Source organism: Alternaria arbusti (genome assembly GCF_024043155.1).
Source record: "Alternaria arbusti strain BMP 1465 chromosome Unknown scaffold_6, whole genome shotgun sequence".
NCBI lineage: Eukaryota > Fungi > Ascomycota > Dothideomycetes > Pleosporales > Pleosporaceae > Alternaria > Alternaria arbusti.
In genome coordinates, this window is record NW_026249946.1 from 1,428,345 (window position 1) to 1,449,335 (window position 20,991).

The 20,991-nt window shown below is 52.9% G+C and overlaps 8 protein-coding genes across 8 annotated transcripts; 5 read left to right on the top strand and 3 right to left on the bottom strand.

The window, feature by feature from the left end:
* Positions 1-734: 734 nt before the first annotated feature.
* On the top strand, positions 735-1,771 carry J4E86_005699 (uncharacterized protein; the record flags this gene model as incomplete). Its single annotated transcript, XM_051446232.1, is given in 3 exon segments — positions 735-1,285; positions 1,355-1,750; positions 1,765-1,771. 3 exon segments carry the CDS (start codon positions 735-737, stop codon positions 1,769-1,771), a joined length of 954 nt encoding a protein of 317 aa, XP_051302999.1.
* Positions 1,772-2,117: 346 nt separating this feature from the next.
* On the bottom strand, positions 2,118-4,760 carry J4E86_005700 (uncharacterized protein; the record flags this gene model as incomplete). Its single annotated transcript, XM_051446233.1, has 6 exons — positions 2,118-2,410; positions 2,460-2,906; positions 3,255-4,197; positions 4,253-4,463; positions 4,523-4,561; positions 4,618-4,760. The coding sequence occupies 6 exons, from the start codon at positions 4,758-4,760 to the stop codon at positions 2,118-2,120; spliced, it is 2,076 nt and encodes a 691-aa protein (XP_051303000.1).
* A 993-nt stretch (positions 4,761-5,753) lies between these two features.
* On the top strand, positions 5,754-7,791 carry J4E86_005701 (uncharacterized protein; the record flags this gene model as incomplete). Its single annotated transcript, XM_051446234.1, has 3 exons — positions 5,754-5,963; positions 6,013-7,711; positions 7,763-7,791. 3 exons carry the CDS (start codon positions 5,754-5,756, stop codon positions 7,789-7,791), a joined length of 1,938 nt encoding a protein of 645 aa, XP_051303001.1.
* A 3,006-nt stretch (positions 7,792-10,797) lies between these two features.
* PDH1 (ATP-binding cassette transporter CGR1) lies at positions 10,798-12,445 on the top strand (the record flags this gene model as incomplete). Its single annotated transcript, XM_051446235.1, has 4 exons — positions 10,798-10,911; positions 10,964-11,741; positions 11,799-11,983; positions 12,032-12,445. The coding sequence occupies 4 exons, from the start codon at positions 10,798-10,800 to the stop codon at positions 12,443-12,445; spliced, it is 1,491 nt and encodes a 496-aa protein (XP_051303002.1).
* Positions 12,446-13,296: 851 nt separating this feature from the next.
* Positions 13,297-15,193, top strand: J4E86_005703 (uncharacterized protein; the record flags this gene model as incomplete). Its single annotated transcript, XM_051446236.1, has 7 exons — positions 13,297-13,833; positions 13,885-13,973; positions 14,025-14,156; positions 14,213-14,270; positions 14,321-14,442; positions 14,491-14,765; positions 14,817-15,193. 7 exons carry the CDS (start codon positions 13,297-13,299, stop codon positions 15,191-15,193), a joined length of 1,590 nt encoding a protein of 529 aa, XP_051303003.1.
* Positions 15,194-16,336: 1,143 nt separating this feature from the next.
* Positions 16,337-18,084, bottom strand: J4E86_005704 (uncharacterized protein; the record flags this gene model as incomplete). Its single annotated transcript, XM_051446237.1, has 2 exons — positions 16,337-16,536; positions 16,674-18,084. 2 exons carry the CDS (start codon positions 18,082-18,084, stop codon positions 16,337-16,339), a joined length of 1,611 nt encoding a protein of 536 aa, XP_051303004.1.
* A 436-nt stretch (positions 18,085-18,520) lies between these two features.
* Positions 18,521-19,513, bottom strand: J4E86_005705 (uncharacterized protein; the record flags this gene model as incomplete). Its single annotated transcript, XM_051446238.1, has 3 exons — positions 18,521-19,299; positions 19,353-19,405; positions 19,473-19,513. 3 exons carry the CDS (start codon positions 19,511-19,513, stop codon positions 18,521-18,523), a joined length of 873 nt encoding a protein of 290 aa, XP_051303005.1.
* A 377-nt stretch (positions 19,514-19,890) lies between these two features.
* J4E86_005706 (uncharacterized protein) lies at positions 19,891-20,824 on the top strand (the record flags this gene model as incomplete). Its single annotated transcript, XM_051446239.1, has 2 exons — positions 19,891-19,969; positions 20,022-20,824. The coding sequence occupies 2 exons, from the start codon at positions 19,891-19,893 to the stop codon at positions 20,822-20,824; spliced, it is 882 nt and encodes a 293-aa protein (XP_051303006.1).
* Positions 20,825-20,991: the final 167 nt, after the last annotated feature.

The window sequence follows — 20,991 nt, forward strand, 5'->3', positions numbered from 1 at the left end:
TTTACGAATGCAGTGACCAAACGAACCTTCAATGCATCCATTCTACAGCTCAATGTCCGTGTTGCCGTAGACATTGATCTCCGACATGTACTTATAGATGTGGTAACACAAGGCAAAGCGTACCTAGGTAGCCGCAAGCAGCTACAGCACTTCGCGCAAGCCCAGAAGGCCGCACTATCGCCATACCATTCTAGAGCATCACGGTCAATCACACATATTCAAGAACGCTGTCTCAATCGCCATTTGTACGTAAACACATGCATGCCTCTTTCGAGTTTAGGCCCCCTGATAGTCCCGGGCTAACCTGACATGGCTAAGCAACCCTGCATCTACTTCCGAGGTCCCTTGGCTGTTAAGTTGGTACCGCCATCACCGTACCACACTGAGCAGCACCTGGATTTTATGCCGGACATCTAAATTACATCATTCATTGATATCCATATGTTCCCATCATCCTCGTCCCGCCCTAGAAAAAGGGCAGATCCAAGCGTGTGTTTGTGCCTCTGACCGTCAATTGCTAACGCCCATGGGGTCCGGGGATGCATCAATCAAACGGCTAGAACGGCCCTGTTCAGGCGGACAATTAGGCCGTATCTGGCCTTAGGGGACGGGCGCAGCAACTATGATGGCTCTCATGCAGCCACCCGTGAAGAAGGAATGGGCTGGGCAGTCTCATCGCGTTTTCGCACGGTGTCCTCTCTCGACTTCCTGTTAAACACTATGGGTTCGTCGCTATGCCCAAACTTCTTACGCGACCAGGGAGCCATCCGCTACGCTCACTATCGCGCACAGCGCAGTCGCACTGGAAGTTGATCTTGGCTATCGCTTCTTTGTTGCTCGTCGAAGCATACGTTCACAGACGCAACTACGATGTCCCCCGCCCGTCGCCGCCCCTCGATGCGCCCTTCTACACAGGATGTCATGACCCCGTCCTAAACACGACTGCGCGCGAATCCGCCGTGTTCATGATGCTCGCGCGCAACTCGGAAGTCAAGGGTGCAGTTTCGAGCGTGAGAAGTGTGCAGGAGCAGTTCAACGACAACTTCGGCTATCCCTGGGTTTTCCTAAACGATGAGGAATGGACTGAAGACTTTAAACGGAAGGTGGGCAAGGCAGTTGGAGAAGGCGCAGACGTCAAGTTCGAAGTCATACCCAAGGAGATGTGGGGGTATCCCGAATGGATCAACCAAGACCGCGCGAAGAAGAGCATGCAGGATATGAAGAACCGGGGCATACAATACGGCGGATTAGAGAGCTATCACCACATGTGCCGCTTTCAATCTGGGTACGTCGCATCGTTCATCCCAAGCCTCTCTCCCACATTCAGCGCACAACACTGACAACAACCCCACAGCTTCTTCTACGACCACCCCGCCCTCCTCCCCTACAAATACTACTGGCGCGTCGAACCCAGCATCTCCTTCACCTGCGCCATAACCTACGACCCCTTTGTCGAAATGGCGCGCCACAAAAAACGCTACGGCTACACAACCGCCCTCTGGGAGCGCGGCCAAACCGTCCCCTCGCTCTTCCGCAAACTCTCCCTCTTCAAGAACGAATACCGCCTCCCCACCTCCACGCTCTGGACCGCCATGATCGACGCAAGCTGGATGCCGTGGCCTTTTCGTCGCATGCTGGCTGCGCTGCGCAATAGAGATGAACGGGGTGATTTGTGGAATATGTGTCACTTTTGGTCGAATTTCGAGATTGCGGATATGGATTTCTTCCGCGGGGATGCGTATCGAGCCGTGTTCGATTATCTAGACCGTGACGGCGGGTTCTACTATGAGAGATGGGGTGATGCGCCTGTGCATTCGCTGGCTGCTGCTATGTTGTTGCAGCCGCAGGAATTGCATCATTTTAGCGACTGGGGATATATACACGATGACTTGCAGGTTTGTACTTTTGCGAGTACAGAACATGAGAAGGCGAAGGGGATCAAGATACCGAGGTATGAGGACAGTGATGGGGATGGGAGGAAAGAGCTGGGGTGCAGGTGCAAATGTGATGATAAGGCTAGGATTGTAGAACCGGTTTGTTTGAATAGAATTGGGCTGACGACTGGGTAGTCGTCAAGTGCCCTGTTGTACATGTGGAAACCTCGCTACGTCCCGCTTCTATCCTATGGGGTGTCTGTACTCTGGTGGTGTCTCTGTCTCTGCCCATTGGAGATCCACGTGCCCACCTGACTTCACCACCTCCTCGGTAACATCATTGCCGTTGATGACGAGCTGACTTCCAAACTTGATCCACTCATCCGCTCCACGTATGCGAGCCCAATAATGCCCATCTCGCCGTCCACCCGCGATTTCCATTCCGCAGATAACCATATCCCACTTGTCCGCTGCAATGATGTGGATACCCTGCACGACAGTTCCTTCGTCGTAAGTACCTGCGCGCACCCGATTGACTGTAAAACGTCAGTCACTCGTCTAACATAGCTGGGAAAGAATTCGTACATCTAATTGTTCTGCTTGCGACGTGACGCTCAAGTTCAGCCTGGAGCTCATCTCTGAGTGCGAGGAGCTTCGCGGTCTCTAAAATCATCTGGTAACCTGAGCGAATCGCGAAGAATAGGGCAAGCGCTATCGCCGAACCGAGCCAGGCGATTGGATCGAATGCAAGAAGGGCTAGCACAAGGCGTGTACATCTCGCAGGTACATTGGTGATGAAAGTCCAGAAGTTGATGCATAGTAGCAGGATGCGAGCCAGAAACCTTAGGATAGCAAATACAAGAGCTTCTAGCATGGTGAAGATGGTGGATGTTGCTCTTTCCGGTAGCCGTTGGGGTCTTTCGCTTTGCGCGGGAGAATGAGAGTTGGAGTACTTCTTGGTCGCGGTCGAAGAAGGTGAGAGCGATAGCGGGGACTGGCCAACGAGCACCGACCGTATGGTTTTCTTATTCACTTGAGCAAACGGTCTGGTGCGATCCTTTCGTAACCTAGCCATATTGCTAGTACGCAGGTGTAAAGCTGGCGTATTGTACGGGCACATGCGCGGTACTGCACGGATCGAAAGTTTCACTGATGAACTTGGGTGAATACGTATCTGGAAACAAGAAGTGGGTAAATCCTTCCTAGTGTATACAGCCAGAGTGGAGAGCGATTAGACGACCAGATGTGTCAAGCCGTGTTGTTTCGACGATCAGTATCTCCGTGCTCTTCCTTCTTTGAACGCCCCAGGATCATTCAACAGCATACTGCGCACGTCATCCATGGTAAAGCCTTTGTGTCTCTCACAACAAGCCTCCATACATCGTAATATCTTTCTTGGCCATTCCACATATTTCGTCCATTCTCCACTTTCATCATCGTCTATAGCTGCCATGATCAGAGCATTCCATTGAACAGTCGCTCTTGTAGGAGTTTTCAAAGCCATTTTTGGAGCAGCTATCGACGACAGAATGAATCGTACGGCGCAAAAGTGGGCCATGATGACGTTGCCGAGCTGATTTGTACGGTCAAACATGCGCATGAGTGCTTCGTGTGGCCAGGTTGAGAAGATCGTGAGGATGACCATCATAGCTGCAAAAGACCGGATGGGGTATGGAGCGCCAGGAAGAGGATCCGTAACATTCTCCCAGTCGATGTTGTCAAACGCGAGCCCGAAGTCTTGTGGTAAGATCGGGTTAGCGAACGGAAAGAGACCCAACGGCGAGTCACGAGGTATTGGAAGTTCGTCAGTTTCGATTTCCAGGTCTGAGTGCAGCAGGAGTCGAAGTGTTTCGGTGAGCTGGCCAACAATGGCCTTCTCGATGGAATGTATACCAGTTCCATCCATTATGCTGGAAAGGGATTTCAAAGACAGTAGAGCCTCTTGCAAAAGTTCCTGGTCGACTTCAGGAAACTTGGTAAATGCGGTGTCCATAGCTATAGTGTCCAGGCCTTTCTGTGTAGAGAAAGGGCTGCGAAAGCCTTCGCCTATGATAAGCTGAGAGAGGAATGAGCATCCCCGCAAGGATAAAAAGTGGTCGAGAAACCCGTCACCTATGTAGCTTGACTGGAAGCACAGTAGGTAAGAAGTTGCTAACATGATATACGATTCTTCAGCCGTCGGGGGCCAATTAGCGAAGGCGTCCTCGAGGCCAACGATGGCTTTTTGTCGATGTTGGACCGCCAGGGCAGTCTGTGGATTTTCAACTTGAACGGCAAGATGAGATCCAGCAAGAGCCAGCATAGCATCCATGAGATATGGGTACTGCGTGGTCAGTGATGTTAGGTCTCTTGCACGGTGAGCCAGAGGTTGCACTCACTTTATGGCACGCTGCCGGAACGTCTGTGACCCAAAGCTCTTCCCAGTCGTGCGGAATCCAAGGATGTGCTGAGACGAGATAGTGATGAAACAGCTGCATATCCTCTGAGCTGTAGATAGTAGGTGTGTCAGAAAGCTTAACAACTTGACGAGGACTTGACACTGCCGACTCGATGTAGTCACGCCGTGCGTGCTTGAATACATCGGGGTATCTGCAAACCACTAGAATAGTTGGTGAGATATTGATCTTAGTTCGCAACGCCACACTTACGTCCGCGCTTGTCGCAGTTCGCGCATGAAGGCCATGTCTCTGGACACTAACACAGTTTAGTGATATGACGAGGCACTGGGAAGTGGATGCGGTACCTTGATCTTGCGTCGCTTGCACGGAATGCAGCCCAGACGACTTTTAGTGTGCCCGCGTCGCTGTCGTAACCCTGTCGGTGCGGGTGTGTCGCCGCTAGAGGCGGTGGTGCTGCTAGATGTGAGTTAGGTATAGTTCTGTACATTGCGTGAGAAGCGTACGATTGGTCAGATCCGTTCACATTGTTTTCTTTTGGTCGTATGGGTTGCTTCGATACTCCTGCATGGTGTAGCGTTTGCGGAACATCGTCAGGTGCTTTGGGATCGTTGGCAGGAACACTGTTCCCAAGGAAGTCGCCTATGCCGTCCAACACAATGTAGCCATCAAACAAATCGTCCATGACTGCAAGTGTGCCGAGTAAAGAAATAGATATGATGCTGCAATCTACAGTTTTCCATGTCACCGGTGGTGTTGCCTGAATCAGCTGGGATGATGCCAAGCCGTCAAGGTGTCATCGTTCGCTGGAGGCCTTGTAGTCGGAACGTCGGCGTCAGCGGCGCTGGATCCGAACATTACAAAGACAATTGACGCTAGAGGCCATGAACTCTAGGTGCGTGCATGTCTTCTCATACAAATGTATGCATGAAGCGGAGGCATAAAGGAGCTTGAGACGTCGTCATCTTGACAGGGTACTGGTCCCGCATTGGCCTCGCGGACGCAATGTCGCGTGAGAAGGTCGCGATGCCTTCAGCGAGGGCAATGGCGGGAATCTTGGGTCAATGTTACATTTCTCAAGAGCAGAGTGAAAGTGGAATCTCATGATGATTTGAAGTCGCTGTATGGATCACAGCTGAGGTGTGGTGTGGGTCGGCAAACGTGACGGGGCAGAAAGCGTTGGATGGGTTTCTCCCTTGTCCGCCCAGTCGGGTGGTTAGCCGCAAGTGACGTCTCCCCTTCACCAGCACCGCCATTCTTCTTACCAACACCGTGGCAATCTCCACGCGGCGCCTCAGCATTCACCTCGCCATCCGCACGCAGCCTCGACTGGCTTACCAAGCGACTGCGACTCTTCCCATGTGCTGCCTAATAGTGGAGTGAGGAGCACGCCCCACCAGCCACGCCCAAGCCCAACGGCTGAGCACTCGAGCACGCCCAAACCTCCTCCAATTCCGCGCTCGAGGTCGCGAAGCACGCCGCAATGCCTTCGATTCTCTCCGACGAGGACAAGCAGACGGTCAAGCGCACCGTGCCCAAGTCGGCCAACAAGATCCACACCGTCGCCGTCGCCAAGTTGTACATCGCCTACCCGGACCGGCACCGATGGACCTACACGGGCCTGCAGGGCGCCGTTGTGCTGGCCAACGACCTGGTCGGCAACACCTTCTGGCTCAAGATGGTGGACATATCGGTAGGTGCGAGGGACGCCGCAGCACAGAATGCACGACTGACGGATGCAGCCCCAAAGTCGCGGTGTCATATGGGACCAGGAGATCTACGACACCTTCTCGTACAACCAGGACCGCGTCTTCTTCCACACCTTCGAGCTCGAGGACTGTTTGGCCGGCCTATCCTTTGCCGACGAGAAGGAGGCCAAGACGTTTAAGAAGAAGCTCGACGACCGCGAAAAGAACGCCCACAAGAACACCAAGAACAAACCCTTCAGCGCATCCGCCGGCACCAGCACGCCCGCAGCCAACGGAAAGAGCGGAGGCCATGGCCACGGCCTGCTGGGAAGGCTCACCGGACGTGACCGCCATTCTTCCTCACCTGGCCCGCCGCCAGCGTCCATTATTCCACCCGTCAGCGTCACATCGCCTGTGCAGAGCACCCACTCCAACGCCACAAGCGCGCGCAACTCTGCCATCGACACCACCGACCCATCATGGCAGCCGCTGTTGAAGGAACTGCTGGCCATGGGCATCACCGAGGACCAGATCGAAGAAAACGCCGATTTCATCAAGCTATACATCGAGCAGCGGAAGCAAGAGGAGAAGCTCAAGGATGAGAACAACCAGCGCAAGTCCAGAGCGCCCCCGCCTCCACCACCGAGTGCGCCTCCCATGGCCGCATCTCTCAGCCCTCAGAACACAGGTGGCTCCAAGCGAGGACCTCCGCCCGCGCCTCCGCCAGCGCGTAGAACAAGGACGGACGCAGCCCTCAATCGCAACTCCTCGGGAAGCCCTGCGCCGCCATCACCACCGCGCGAAGCTTCACCGTCTCCAGGACCGCCCAAACCAGTCTTCAGAGCGCCTCCACCACTTGCGGAAGCAGGAAAGTTCGCCAATCTACCTCCTGCACCACCAGGCAGATCGCGAGCCTCATCCAACGCAGCCAACCCAGGTCCTCCACCGCCGCCGCGCCCGCCCAAGACACCCGTACCCGACGAAGAGAGGCCAGTGGGAGGCAAGTTCGGTGTACCTCCGCCCTTCACAGGCAACCGCGTACCCTCCGGCCCACCTCCACCACCCCCAAGCCGAGGGCCAGTTCCTCCACCGCCTCCCGCGAGAGACACGCCATCCGCGCCTCCTCCGCTCCCACCCAAGACATCGGCAGCCCCGACACCACCGCCTGTCCACAACATACCACCGCCTCCTCCGCTACCGCCATCTTCATCTCGTCCTACACCAGCACCTCCTTCGAGCGCGGCACCAGTCCCACCACCTCTACCCCCAACAAGCAATGTAGCACCGACACCACCACCTCCGCCGCCGCCCATGCCCGGACGATCAATTCCCCCTCCTCCACCGATGCCCAACAGCTCAGCGCCTCCTCCACCCCCTATGCCAAGCACAGGCGCACCGCCGCCACCGCCAATGCCTCCTGGCTCTGTACCTCCTCCGCCGCCGCCAATGCCTTCACGAAGCGCTGTGGCACCACCTCCACCTGGTCCACCGCCTCCACCGAGCGGCGGCGCACCTCTGCCCAAACCAGCGCCCGGTCGAGACGGCTTGCTAGCGGATATTCGAGGAGGAGCGAGATTGAAGAAGGTTTCGGATACAGAGAAAAAGGACCGCAGTGCAGCGGCAGTTCCTGGCGCGGAACCTGCTGGAGGAGCTCCTGGAGGAGCCAGTGGTGCAGCTACACCTGGAGATGCTGGCTTGGCTGGAGCGCTGGCTAGTGCTCTTGCGGCAAGGAAGTCAAAAGTTAGTCACAGTGGTAAGTACAAACCCTTTTTGCTGGATTAGCAGTATACTGACGTGTTTTCAGACGACGAGTCTGACAAAGATGATTGGTAAACGTGTAAAATTCAGAAGTAGCGACAAATCGACAAGCCAAGCCAATCACGACCTCATCCCAACGCCGAGGCACCTGCGACACCCAGTCAGACGATATGAGAATGCGGAAAGAGTTATGAGAACGTGTATCTGGGTGATCCACAGTGGCAGGAACGCCAAAATCAATATCAAGAGAAGAGCCACTTGGCTGATTGGTGTGAGAGAGTTAGTTGATACCAAGAATGATAAAGTATATTCTTCGTCTTCAAACCATCGTCTTCACCTCTTGGGCACTGTCTTGTGCCCTAATAGCTGCCCTGCCTTCGCAAGCCGAATCATCACATTCTTAATCCTCTTGACTTCATACCCACAAGCCGCCAACAGCGCAACCTCTAGACACACATCTGCCTTTAGCCTCCCCTCTTCCCCATATCTAGCGTAAAATCGTTCAGGCTGGCACATGTACTCTTGACAGCAGGTCGACAGTGCTGCTGCACGACATAATCGGTGCAGCTTATTTACCGCATAGAAATCCCAAGGCTGAGGCTCTTCGAAGCTTTCGATGTATTCATGGAACGGCGCGTGATGTAACTTATGTAGGCTCTCGGCTACTGTGAGACAATTCAGGAGACGCGCAGCTAGCTTCTGGGAGACGATAGGGAGGTTTGTTGTATGAGCTGTGTTCAGAATCGCAGAGGTAAAGAGGGTAGTATGCAGGCCAGATTTGCGTTGGGTGTGAGACCACCAGAGGAGTAAGTAGGTGGATGATGTACGAGGGAAGTGTGCGAGTGTTATGTTAGTGTGTAAAGCGTGGAGGACTTCTTTGTTGAATATCCCTGGAATACATCTTAGTTGGCCCGACTGCGTTAGTGTCTGCGTGCAGAGAAGGGACTCACGGCATACAAGTCGTAGATCAAGTGCTTTTGTGAGCTCGTCGAATGGAGGCGTGTCGTCGTTCATGAGCTGTAGAACTGTGTAATCGATGATGATGCTCCATAGTTTCGTAGGGATGGCGACAATGCCTGCGAGTTGTGATGTAGGTATTGGGATAGGTGAGGCTTCCTGCGGCAAGTTATTTAGGGGCTTTCGAACGAGCGATTTTAGGAGGAGCATAGTGTTCATGATAATGATCCTTGAAAATGTTTTCACGTGTTGAACCGAAGAGCTGCCGTCTACACATTCTGGGGTCGTGGAAGGAGCGACGGGTAGCCAAGCACGGACGCGTGTTCGATGGCTGGGAAATCAGGCACCAGGATTCGTTAACTCTGTGCATCGCACCCGCGAGTTGGTGAGCCCAGCATGCTCTTTTACCGCAATGTATCCTGATGGCAAAAGTTTGGGTTCTAGGACTTTGTATGTATTTCTGCAAGAACGATATTATATCAGCCCTGAGATCCCCATCTCAATTTTCAATGGGTTCATGCGTGGTCTTTGCTCCCCCGCCGTATACACCATTCGCATGATTGAGAGAGCGCGAGAAAAGGCGAGACTTGCGCAAGAGGCGAAGGAGAGGTTGAGACAGATTCCGCAATCATGTCTCAACGGTGTCGAAGCTTTGCCGGTGGAGCTGTGGAGTCAGATCATTCATTATCTCGTCGACCCATACTTGCAGCACAAAGAGCGGCAATGTTATGGCATGCGTGAGGTGCTAGAGATACGGCTCGTGTGTCGTGAGTACAGGAATGCATTGACTGCAACGTCCAAGAACTGACTCGCAAGCTAGATGCCTTTGATAAGGAGATACAGCGGCTGTTACATCAGCACCTGACTCTATCCCAGCTGCCGTACCGTTCATTCGTCGTATATGACATACAGAAGCAATCGAGCCTGGATCGTTCCCTGCGCGATACTCTTCTCGCATCGGCGTTGTACCGCGAAACGCAGCTTTACTCTGGAGACGGCACAGCTCATCTCATGGTACACCGCATCAAGAACTGCGTCCTTGTCGCCCAGCATCTATCAGCCGACTACAGCATGCAGAACGAGCAATTGCTGTACGAAAGGCTTTGCGCCGTTGCTTCCGCGTCGCGCTGTTGCTGGAACTACATCTTCACTATCTGGTACGTTGGAAGCCATGCGTTCATCAATGGTGTTGACGAGGACGGTGCATTCTCAAGGGAAAAGGATATTCTCTTGGAAGTTTCTTTGTTATTGGCTATTGGGTATCAACTTGCAGAAGTCAGGCGATGGATGCTGAGGCTGGGCAGATTGGGCATGCTGGTTGGCTATAGAGAACATGCTGTAATGCGTCCTGATAGAGCGTTGGATGGTACGATTGATGTATGCCGCTTTCCTGTCGGGGAGCAGGTGCTGCAAGTTGAAGATGTTGCCAGGACAGAAGAGGAATTCGATGAAAGTATAAGAACGGCGGGAGAAATACTTGACCGGGAAGTCGACGACGAGTTCGAGGATCTAGAAAGGCGATCGAATGCCTAGTTTTCGGAGGCTCTGCGGCTTTGCAGGCATGTGGAAGCGGGACCCAGCCACCGTAGCCGAAGCGTACCTGCCGCGCACATGTGCGGGATGATGCGGGGTAGCAAGTCAAGTAGATTGCGGGCAGACAGTCGCACACAAAATGAAGTCGCGACGGCAGCCATGTCAGCGTAGTATTACCATCAGAGACATATGCAGTGAGAAAAAATCATCGTGAAGCCTGTCGCGCTGTCGCTGCAAGACATTTCCGCGCGGATGGCGGATATGTACTGCCTCGGTTGACGGCGGTCTATCCATCCTCCCGAATTCTGCGAGCCGAGCGATGTCATGTCCTGAACTTCCTCAAAGACCTACAGTTCCCTCAAAAGCGCGAAGTACGACTGTCCCTTTTCTTCAAAGCTGCATTGACGTCGTCCGGCACGACAGACGCTAATCAACATGTCGGCCTTCAGTCGCAACCTGTGCAGCACCGCTTCACGAAACCTCCGATCACGGTCCAGCGTCGTATCGAGAGCCATAAGGCCAATTGCCCTGCGAACTGCTCCTTCCAGCCCAATCACTTCGCGCACAGCAACCGCATCATCCTTCTCCACCATGACGGCCCTCAAGAGCTCCATGCCTCAGACGCTGAGCAAGCGCGAGTATGATCCTGAGATCAAGGACATGGCAAACTACATCCACAACACCCCCATCGACTCCGAGCTTGCGGTAAGCTACTTGCACTCTCAGCGAGTATCGCGGCTAATCAAGCTTCATATAGTTCGACACCGCGCGCTGGGTGTTCGTTGACACGCTCGGTTGCGGTCTTGAGGGGCTGCAGTTCGAGCAGTGCAGGAAGATCCTGGGTCCCACTGTGGAAGGCACAACTGTCCCCAACGGCTGCAAAGTGCCCGGTACCAACTACCAGCTCGACCCCATAAACGGCGCCTTCAACATTGGTGCCATGATCCGATGGCTCGACTTCAACGACTGCTGGCTAGCTGCCGAGTGGGGCCACCCCTCCGACAACCTGGGAGCGATCCTCGCAACTGCCGACTGGATTACACGCACAAACAAGGCTGGAGGCAATCTCGGCAATGGCAAGATCTTCAAGGTCAGAGATGTCCTCGAGGCCATGATCAGGGCACACGAAATCCAGGGCTGCATGGCCCTGGAGAACTCCTTCAACAAGGTCGGCCTGGACCACGTCATTCTGGTCAAGTTGGCCTCCACAGCTGTCGTCTCCAAGATGATGGGTCTCAGCGAGGCTCAAACTCGGGATGCCATCTCGCAAGCGTTTGTCGATGGCCAGTCTATGCGTACTTACAGGCACTCGCCCAACACCATGTCGCGCAAGTCCTGGGCCGCTGGTGATGCTTGCCAGACCGCCGTCAACCTCGTGCTGAAGGTCATGAAGGGCGAGCAGGGTCTGCCTACTGTTCTCTCAGCTCCTACCTGGGGCTTCTACGACGTCAACTTTGGCGGCAAGCCCTTCCAGTTCCAGAGAGGCTACGGCAGCTACGTCATGGAGAACGTTCTCTTCAAGGTCTCTTATCCGGGTAAGACGACTCTTTCAGGTCAATGCTACTTGTGAGCCATTTGTTAATTTGGTCCAGCTGAGTTCCACTCACAGACTGCGGTCGAAGCGGCGCAGCGCCTGAACAAGAAGCTGGCAGCGATGGGTAAGAGCGCCAAAGACATTGAGGGTGTAGTGAACCGAACGCATGAGGCCTGCATTCGTATCATCGATAAGCAGTTCAAGCCTATGGAGAACTTTGCTGACCGTGATCACTGCGTTCAAGTAAGTCTCACCCTTCGTGGTTCGCCGGCTGTGCTGACATGATGGTAGTACATGGTCTCCACCATGTTTGTCTTCAACCGCCTTGAAGCCACTGACTACCCAGATGACAGCGAAGCTGCTACATCGGAACTCGTCGAGTCTCTCCGCCAGCGCATTAGCTGTGTAGAGGACCCGCAATTCACCAAGGATTACCACGACCCTGAGAAGCGCACCATCTCCAACGCCTTGACCGTAACGCTCAAGGACGGAACCGTGCTGGAGGAAGAGGTTGTCGAGGCTCCGCTTGGCCATCGGTTGCGTCGTGAGGAAGCAAAGCCCGAGATTCTTGCCAAGTACAAGAGGCATCTCGGCCCGCACTACCCGTCGCAACACGTTGACAAGCTCGTCGCATTAGCGCAGGACCCCAAGTCGCTCGATAACATGGACATCGACGAGTACGTTGATCTGTACGTGAAGAACTAGAAATCCAGATTAGCTAGATTGAGTGACTTCGCGATGGGCGCGCCTCGGCATGGCTGACTATCGCGTTATCGCGTCGTCGCTAATGCAACTAGACGCGGTTGAACGACCTCCCGAAATCGGGAACGTGCGCTTCCGCCTTATTACTGCTTTCTATATCCCTGTCTTTTTCACCAAAAGTTACTTCCAGCCGTCACACCGAAGCCACCGCATTGACCCCCTAGTATATTCTTGCAATATTCCACCTTCGTCGCGTGATCCTAGCCTGCCGACATATCTGTACGACCGTAATATCGGATGCGTTATGACGACGTCGTCACGGCCGAGAGAAGTCTCCGGATCGATATCGAGGCTGTGGGGTTGTCTTCCTAACCCAACGTTGAGCAGAAACTACCGACATAGGCCGTCCCGGGTTTCCTTGCCCTCCCCACGGGGAATCCCTCACGAGCTGAGCACGGAGTGGAGGCGCCGACCGCCAACTGGTTCAGCTTGGGAGCTATCTATCCGGGATCGACGGAAGCTGGTCTGGGACAATGTGCCATCATCGGGCTCGTCTGACTGTGATGCTTACGGACATTGGTACCGTATACTCCAGAGATGAATTGTGGATGGTGTCGCCGCAAGGTTTGATGATCCAGATGACACGACAGTGCGCCTCATGGCTGCTTCCCCAATAAGTACTTCTTGAGAGCACCAAGTCTAGCCTGTGCTCATTACCAATCTTTGTTCACTCGAACGCTCCTGCGTTGTTACCAATTTGGCCAACGTCACCTGTCAGTTGCCCTTGTCTTCCAAGGTTACCGTCCTCCCGCCTATCTCCTCGGACCCTGGTTTCGTTCCCGCGTACCAGCAACATGTCACTCACACCGAAGAGCCCTCTTGCTAGCCATCGTAGCGGTGATTCGCTCGATGATGCAGAAAAGGGCATGTACGATAGTACACTGGAGTTGACCGCACCTGGCTTTGTGTATATGGAGCCGAAGAGGTCGACATATACTGTTTCGTCATTACTTCCCGCTTCCCCTGTTCACCAAGGCATAACACCATGCACAAGCGTACCGGAGCTCTCACTCTCACTGCCAAAGGGACGGAAACCTACCGATGCTGCTGCACTGGACACTACCGTGAAGAAACCGGCAGGAGCCAAACCTCAAAAGCCAAAGATCAGCCGGTGGATCCTTTTTGACCTCTGGTTTAATACATACAGGAAGTTCTTCGTATTCGTCGTCTCACTAAACCTCACGGGGATCATCTTGACGGCATGTGGTCGCTTCAAATATGGCGAGGAACACCTCGGTGCTTTGGTACTGGGAAACCTACTCTCTGCCATCTTGTTCAGAAACGAGTTGTGGATGCGCTTCTTATACATGGTCGCTATATACGGGCTAGGGGTATGTACTTCCCCTGTCTCTATCACGAGTCTTTCTGACCAGTCATCGTAGTGGGCACCAGTATGCGTAAAGCTAGCTGCAACATCTGTCCTGCAGCACGTCGGGGGAATACATTCTGGATGCGCATTGTCTGGGGCTGCGTAAGTAGACTTGCATACATCTACTGCAAATAGTACTAACAGAAAGCCCAGTTGGCTCATCTACAAGTGCGTCGACATCATCAGATATCGTGCCGTACAGCACCCTGCTGTGATCGCTAGCGGTATCATCACCAACGTCTTCATCATCATCTCGGTCCTGAGCGCCTTCCCTTGGGTTCGCAAGTGAGTAGTTCCAACGGACGTGTCACTCTGTGACACCATGCTTACGCCCTGGTCAGCACCTATCACAACGTTTTCGAGAAGCATCACCGATTTGTTGGATGGCTAGGCCTCGCAGTATGCATCCCGATTGCGTTCTTCCGAGAACTCATACTAATGCTCGCTAGATGACATGGGTTTTCGTGGTCATGGGCAACACCTACGACATCAAGCGTGGTGAGTGGAGGACCGACGCGCACAGCCTACTCAGTGCGCAAGAGCTTTGGTTCGCTGTCTTCATGACAGTATTGTAGGGTCGCCCACACTTCAACCAGTTTCCCTTACTGACCAAGTTTAGCATTCTCATCCCATGGGTCACTCTCAGAGAGGTGCCAGTCGAAGTCGAGATCCCCTCACCAAAAGTTGCTGTTCTCAAGTTTGAGCGCGGCATGCAGCAAGGTCTTCTAGGAAGAATCAGTCGTACGTCCATCATGGAGTACCACGCCTTCGGCATCATCAGCGAGGGACGCAATGCTACCCATCATTACATGATTTGTGGTGTTCAGGGAGACTTCACCAAGAACCTTGTCGCCAATCCACCAAAGACCGTATGGACAAGACAGCTCAAGTTCGGTATGTTCTTGCATAATTCCAATTGCATCTCCGTTGCTAACACCATTACAGCCGGCGTCGGCCACGCCTCCGCGATGTTCAAACGCGGTATCCGCATCTGCACCGGTACTGGCATTGGCGCCGCCCTCTCTACCTGCATCCAATCCCCCAACTGGTTCCTTATCTGGATCGGCTCCGACCAAGAGCGCACATTCGGCCCCACCGTCACAGGTCTCATCCACAAGCACATTGAGCCCGAGCGCATGATCCTCTGGGACAGCAAGAAGCGGGGTGGCCGCCCGGACACAATGGAGTTGTTGAGAGATACATGGAAGAGATTCGGCGCTGAGGTCATCTTCATTACGAGCAACAGCCAGGGCAACGATGAGATGATGCAAGGATGTGCCAAGGAGGGCATGCATGCTTTTGGTACTTTATGGGACTTTTAGAGTTTTGACATGAACTCAATCTTAGACGGAGACGGGTCGGTTCAACATAGTACAGAGAAATATGAACTACAGGATGTTGAGGAACATAGCGGCATTGCGCATCTTGCGGATGGAGTTTTGGATTTTCTCTTAGAGGTGCATTGGGTAGACAAATGGCTTTTCTGGCTTTACTTTCAAGTTGGTAGCAGTGCAAGTATAATAGCAAAACACGCGGCATCATCGCAGCGACGCCAGCTCTCAAGACGGACAATTTTGCATGTGACATCAACGTAATCCAAGAACACAGTCAGCAAAACGAAATCACATATCTCGGTGGTAATACAAAGTCTCAGATAGCGATAGCGATACCGACCACCTACCACACAGCCGGCTCACCAGCCGCCCCCAAGGTCCAGATCCCACCATCGCACCCACCATCCTCGCAAGTAGTACCTACCCACTACATCCCGCACACACTACCACATACACGGCGCACGGTAGTCTTGGCCCCACATAGTCCCATACCGTCCGATCGCCAAGGTGCGCATTCCCTCACGTGGTAATAACAACCGGCTGATATAGGTACCTGATCCGCGAAAACGGCGCTATTGGGGTATGCTCGCAATATATATTTAATTGGGGTGGGCTGTGCGTGGAAACACACTAGAACATTGTATATACATCACATGCGATGCGCCCTTTCATCGTCGATGGGGAAAAAAAGAACGAGATTGTGGGTTCTGGTGGTGGAGGTACAAGTGTCATGTACCTGAGGCCATTGTGGCGCTTCGTGGGGTTGGGCTGCGATGAGTGTTTTCGCTTGCAGGTGGGATTATGTTTTTCGGAGCGAGATTCCGTTAGTGAGGCGGAGTGTGGATGTAGTACCTAGGTAGTTACGACGTCATAGTTTGAGTTTTGGTGTATTGGAAGAAAGGAACGGGGATATAGGTCGTTGCTTCACCCAAGAATATGTCTGACACGGGAGATCTTCAGGCATACGATGCTACATTACAGAACGGAGACGTCCGGCTCGGTGCGATGGTCCCGTTCAACTAGCAAAAACTTAAGCTTTTTGTCTACCCCAACAAGCATCGGTCTTACTCAGCAGGATGAAGGAACTCGGGGAACCAGGGTCTTGCTAGTGATGCTAAGCCTATAAATAGCTCACGACGCGAACATATACTTCCGGCCTTCCTCGCTGCTTATCCAATCTGTGGGATAGCCTAGTTCAGATAGCAATCTCTGCACTATTTGGCTTCCGAAACCACTGAAGTGATGAGCCATTTCGACTGCCTTCGGCCCGTAAATCTTGAGCATGGAAACCATATCGTTGATGTGCGCATCTGTAAGAGATAGTCCCGGCTCTATGTAAAAACGTTAGTGATATGTAGTCAAGGCAGTGACAAACGTTGGCACAAGGTAATGCCGATACCGGAACGTTTGCTAATAGCATTTGCGGTAAATGGATGAATGGAAAGGGCTGGATTGAAAGCTCACGTACCATCTCGATCTGCGCTGATGGATATAGAGTAGTCAAACTCCACTCCATGTGCAACGTATGAGTTCTTGATGTCCCAGAAATTGAAGGGCAACGAATGAGCGCCTGTGATCATGTCTGAGTATGCTACGCGGATCTTCTTCAAGTTTAGACGATTTGCTTGTAGGAGAAGAGCGCTTTTGAAGAGATCGCAATATCCATCATGGTAGTTGTGGGATACCATTGTAGCCGTTGTAGACAGAAACAACTCTTGTAGCCTATGGGGAAGTATATCCCGCATCCGAGGGTATTTCCAATTTCCTTCGCCGGTATAGTTCATAGGCGGTGTACCAAGGAGTACTGGAAATGATGTAGAGAGGTTTTCCAGGGCATGTAATCGGTGGAAACCATCGATGCGCGCGTGGGTCAGATCAGGCTCATCCCAACAGTCATCATCTTCTGGAGCAAGGTGCAAAACCCGCAGCGAGTCTTGCTGTTGCTCAAGGTCAGACATGATGTTCGGTAAAACATGTGTTGACCCGTGATACTTCGAACCGGCATACTCAAATCTTGATAGCTGCTTGCAGGAAGTGATCATGAGCTTCGTCCATGTACACGGGATGTCGACGCCGTAGAGTATGAGCGTCGAGACCGACGAAGACCGCTTCTGAACTGGCCATTTTATATTTTCTTCGGCCAGCTTGTATGAATCCGTCATAGCGTTCAGACGAACCACTTGAAGACTTGGTAAAGCAAAAAGGTGGCCTACAAGAGGAGTAATGACATTCTGCATGTCTGTGTCGATAATCTGGAGGTTGCCATAGACTGGATCGTGTGTGGCGTTGACTAAGTTGCTTTGCACACCCTGGATGATAGGATAAAGCCATATGGGGAGCTCATCGGGCACCGTTTCTATGTGCAGGGCGCCCATGATGAACTTTCGCAGGTTGGGTGATCTCGCGACAAGTAATGCGAGCTGAACTTGAGCGGGATCTTTCTCAAGTATTTCCCATACATTCTCTGGCCAATCTCCTTGGGTCGTCAAAGCTGCCTTGAGCTCTTCTTTTGCCAGTCCATCGTAAAATGACCTTCCATCCCACCTAGCATCGCTCAACACCTCTATGTGCCTGCATTCTGGATATTTACCATGATACCGCTCGGTCTGTGCTCGTTGTGCGAAAGGTCCGACCGGGTGCCGGGATTCCCATACGCATTTCTGACGGAGAATGTCCCTTGTGACATGAGACAGACTGCGACAGGTGCGCGCTAAAGCGTAGAGTGTTGAGTAGGTGGTTGGAAGGTCGTATTCGCGAACATCATTATCCAGCTCAGCTTGCTGGCGCTGATCGTCGAACAAGTGATTGAAGATAAGAGTGAGGATTTCATTGGGAAGGGCGTGGAGCATAGAATGACTTGCAATGACCTCGGCGCACATGCTGTGGGTTTACGCCCATTGATGGTATGCGTGTGGAATATGCGTGTGTAAAGGTTGGATTGTCGTTTTCAGCAAAAGAACGGGAGATTCATGCGTGGATGAGACTCTTGGCGGATGCAGGCATGTTGCCGGGCAACGATGTTCAGTCGTTGAAACTGTGCCTCTCAAAAACGACAGGTACATTCGCTTGCACCAGGCACATGTGACGTATGTTGATCCTGTTTAATATAGCCTCATCGGCGCATGAGTGTTCATCTTCGGAGAGCGAAATACGCTGTGTTGGCAAAGAGCATGACTGATCGTATTCAGACCACATAGTGACCAGTTCCAGAAAGAGATTGAATCACACTGCAAGTGGGCCTATTTAGCACCGTCCAAGTGCTGCCAGACGGCCAGTATTGACTGTAATGCAGCCGCTTATGGCGCCCGTAGTTCCTTATTGTGTCTTTTTATCCGGTCCAGCAGTCCCTCTCAGCTTATTCAGCTTGAACGTCCTGGTGAAGTAAAGATCAAGCGCCGCAGTCGGTAGATACGTCCACGCGAACCACACGACCCAGCTCATCTTGCCCTCCCATATCCATCTCGTCTTGGAGAGTATGCCGTCTCCAGCAAGCACCTGCCTCACGCAACTGCTTGCGTATTGCTTGGTATCCATGCCCAACTCTTGACTGTGTTTCAATCTTCGCTCGTACTCGGCAGCAAGCGGCTGCATGTAGGAGCCCGGTGGCAAGGTTCGGTGCGTTCGCGCGATGTTCGATGTGACGCCGCCAGTCACGACGTTAATGACGCGTACGCCTAGCGGAGCGAGTTCGACGCGTAGGGTGTCGGAGTAGGCGTGCAGTGCAGCCTTGGAAGCATTGTATGGTGCGCCCCACACATAAGGCATGATGCCAGCTAACGACCCTGTCTGTACAATTGTACCCTTCGCTTCGACCACAAGAGGGGTAAAGGTCTTGCACATCTCCATGACGGAGAAGACGTTGACTTGGAAAAGTTCCTGCAGCTCATCCTCGTCGTAGTCCAGCGCTGGTACAACATAGTTGCGTCCAGCATTGTTGTACAGTACGTCGAGTTTGCCTCCTGTGATCTCAGTGACGCGCTGGTGAAGTGCGCGTATGGATTCCTTGTGGGGGAGTTCGAGGGGTAGATATGTGATGTTGGGGTGCGGCGAGGTGTATTTGGACGGATCGCGGACGGTGCCCAGGACTTGGAAGCCTATATACACCGATTAGCAACCAAGAATCGTGAAGACATGGTGTTATGCTGACCTCGTTCGGCGAACTCCAGCGCGAGATAGTGCCCAATGCCGCCGGGCGTACATCTGCTCGCGTCAATTGGAGCTGGGAAGAGCTAAGCCTACGACTGTCGCGACTTGTAGCAGTACTTACCCCGTGACTAACGCGATTTGCGTTCTCTTTGGTTCGGCCATTGTGTGTAGTGACAGCTGCCAAAGTGTCGATGGTAACAGACGTCACAGCTCGCGATGCGCATTATTCAGATCCGCGCCTCGGTTGTTCCTGCCACTAGCGCGTCGACGTCACACACGCCCTGTCCGTATCTTGAACCCCCCAACTGACCTATCATGTCGTCGGCTACCACAATGCCTGACTAGCATTTGTTCCCGAGCGTTCCATCAGGATATGGAGCTTAGCTGATGATGTTCCTTTTGGGATTCTGGATTCTGTTTCCTTTCCTCCACTTTTGCACTTGCACATTCATCGATTGATTGCCGTTGCGACTGCGGATCCGCCTCCGAAGTACACTATAATCATAGTCTTGAGATATACAGGATTCAAAAAAAAAATCATGACGGCGTCACAATGGCTGGGCGAGCGTGTTCCGACGCTTCTCCGCCCGTCCATATTGCTTTTCATAGCAGCATATCGTGAGTAGCATTGCAGCTATCATATAGATTCCCTATACTGACTTACACATAGACTTCGTAATGACCATGTTTGAAGTCGTGTTCTATGACTGGCGCCCTTTTTCTCTCTTCAACATCACCAAACTCCGGTTCAAGGCCTTCGCCCGCCTCTGGAAGAATAACGGCGAAGCAATGTCCGCTGAAATGCCCGGCCCGACGTTCTCGCTTTTGGCCCAGTGCAAAGGCGTTGTCCTTGACATCGGCCCTGGATCCGGAGAGATGCTTTCACGTTTTAACCCGGATATTATCACTGCTGTGTACGGGGCTGAGCCTGCCGAAGACTTGCACCCAGGGTTGCTGAAGAACGCGGAGAAGAGAGGGTTTGGTAGCAAGTTCCACGCCATGGTCTGTGGCGCGGAGCCGGAGAGTCTAATTCCAGCATTGCACAAGAGCGGGATTCTGGATGTTAGTGGAAAAGGCGGGTTGGCATCTGATGGTGTATTCGATGAGATCTGCTGCACTCGCGTGCTTTGTGGTGTTCCCCACCCAGAGCAGACTATCAAGGGACTCTACAACCTTCTCAAGCCTGGCGGTCGGATGGTGATCTGCGAGCACGTAGCGAATCCCTGGAGGACCGAAGGCAGAGTCGCTGCACGCTTCATGCAACTGGTGTATACGATCCTTGGATGGCCATTCTTCTTGGGTGGGTGTGAGCTTCAGAGGCATACGCTAGACTTCTTGAGGGACGCAGGTGAATGGGACAAGTTTGATCTCAAGTACTATGGTCCCCAAGATTGTGTGCCGTTCATCGTTGGAGAGCTGATCAAGAAGAATGGCTCGTTGGACAAGAGCTACGCTGAGGCTGTCAAAGAGTAGATGGAGGGTCAAGACGTAATGCGGTAGTTGTACAATGACTGTAGATAGAATGCGGCCGGACCTAGTACAGAGCAAGCCTGCGTGGAACTTGCAGAAATGGCTTCGCTTGGAGGTAATTAAGTAACTAAGATTCATACTGTTGTACATGTGTAATAAAGCAACGCTCA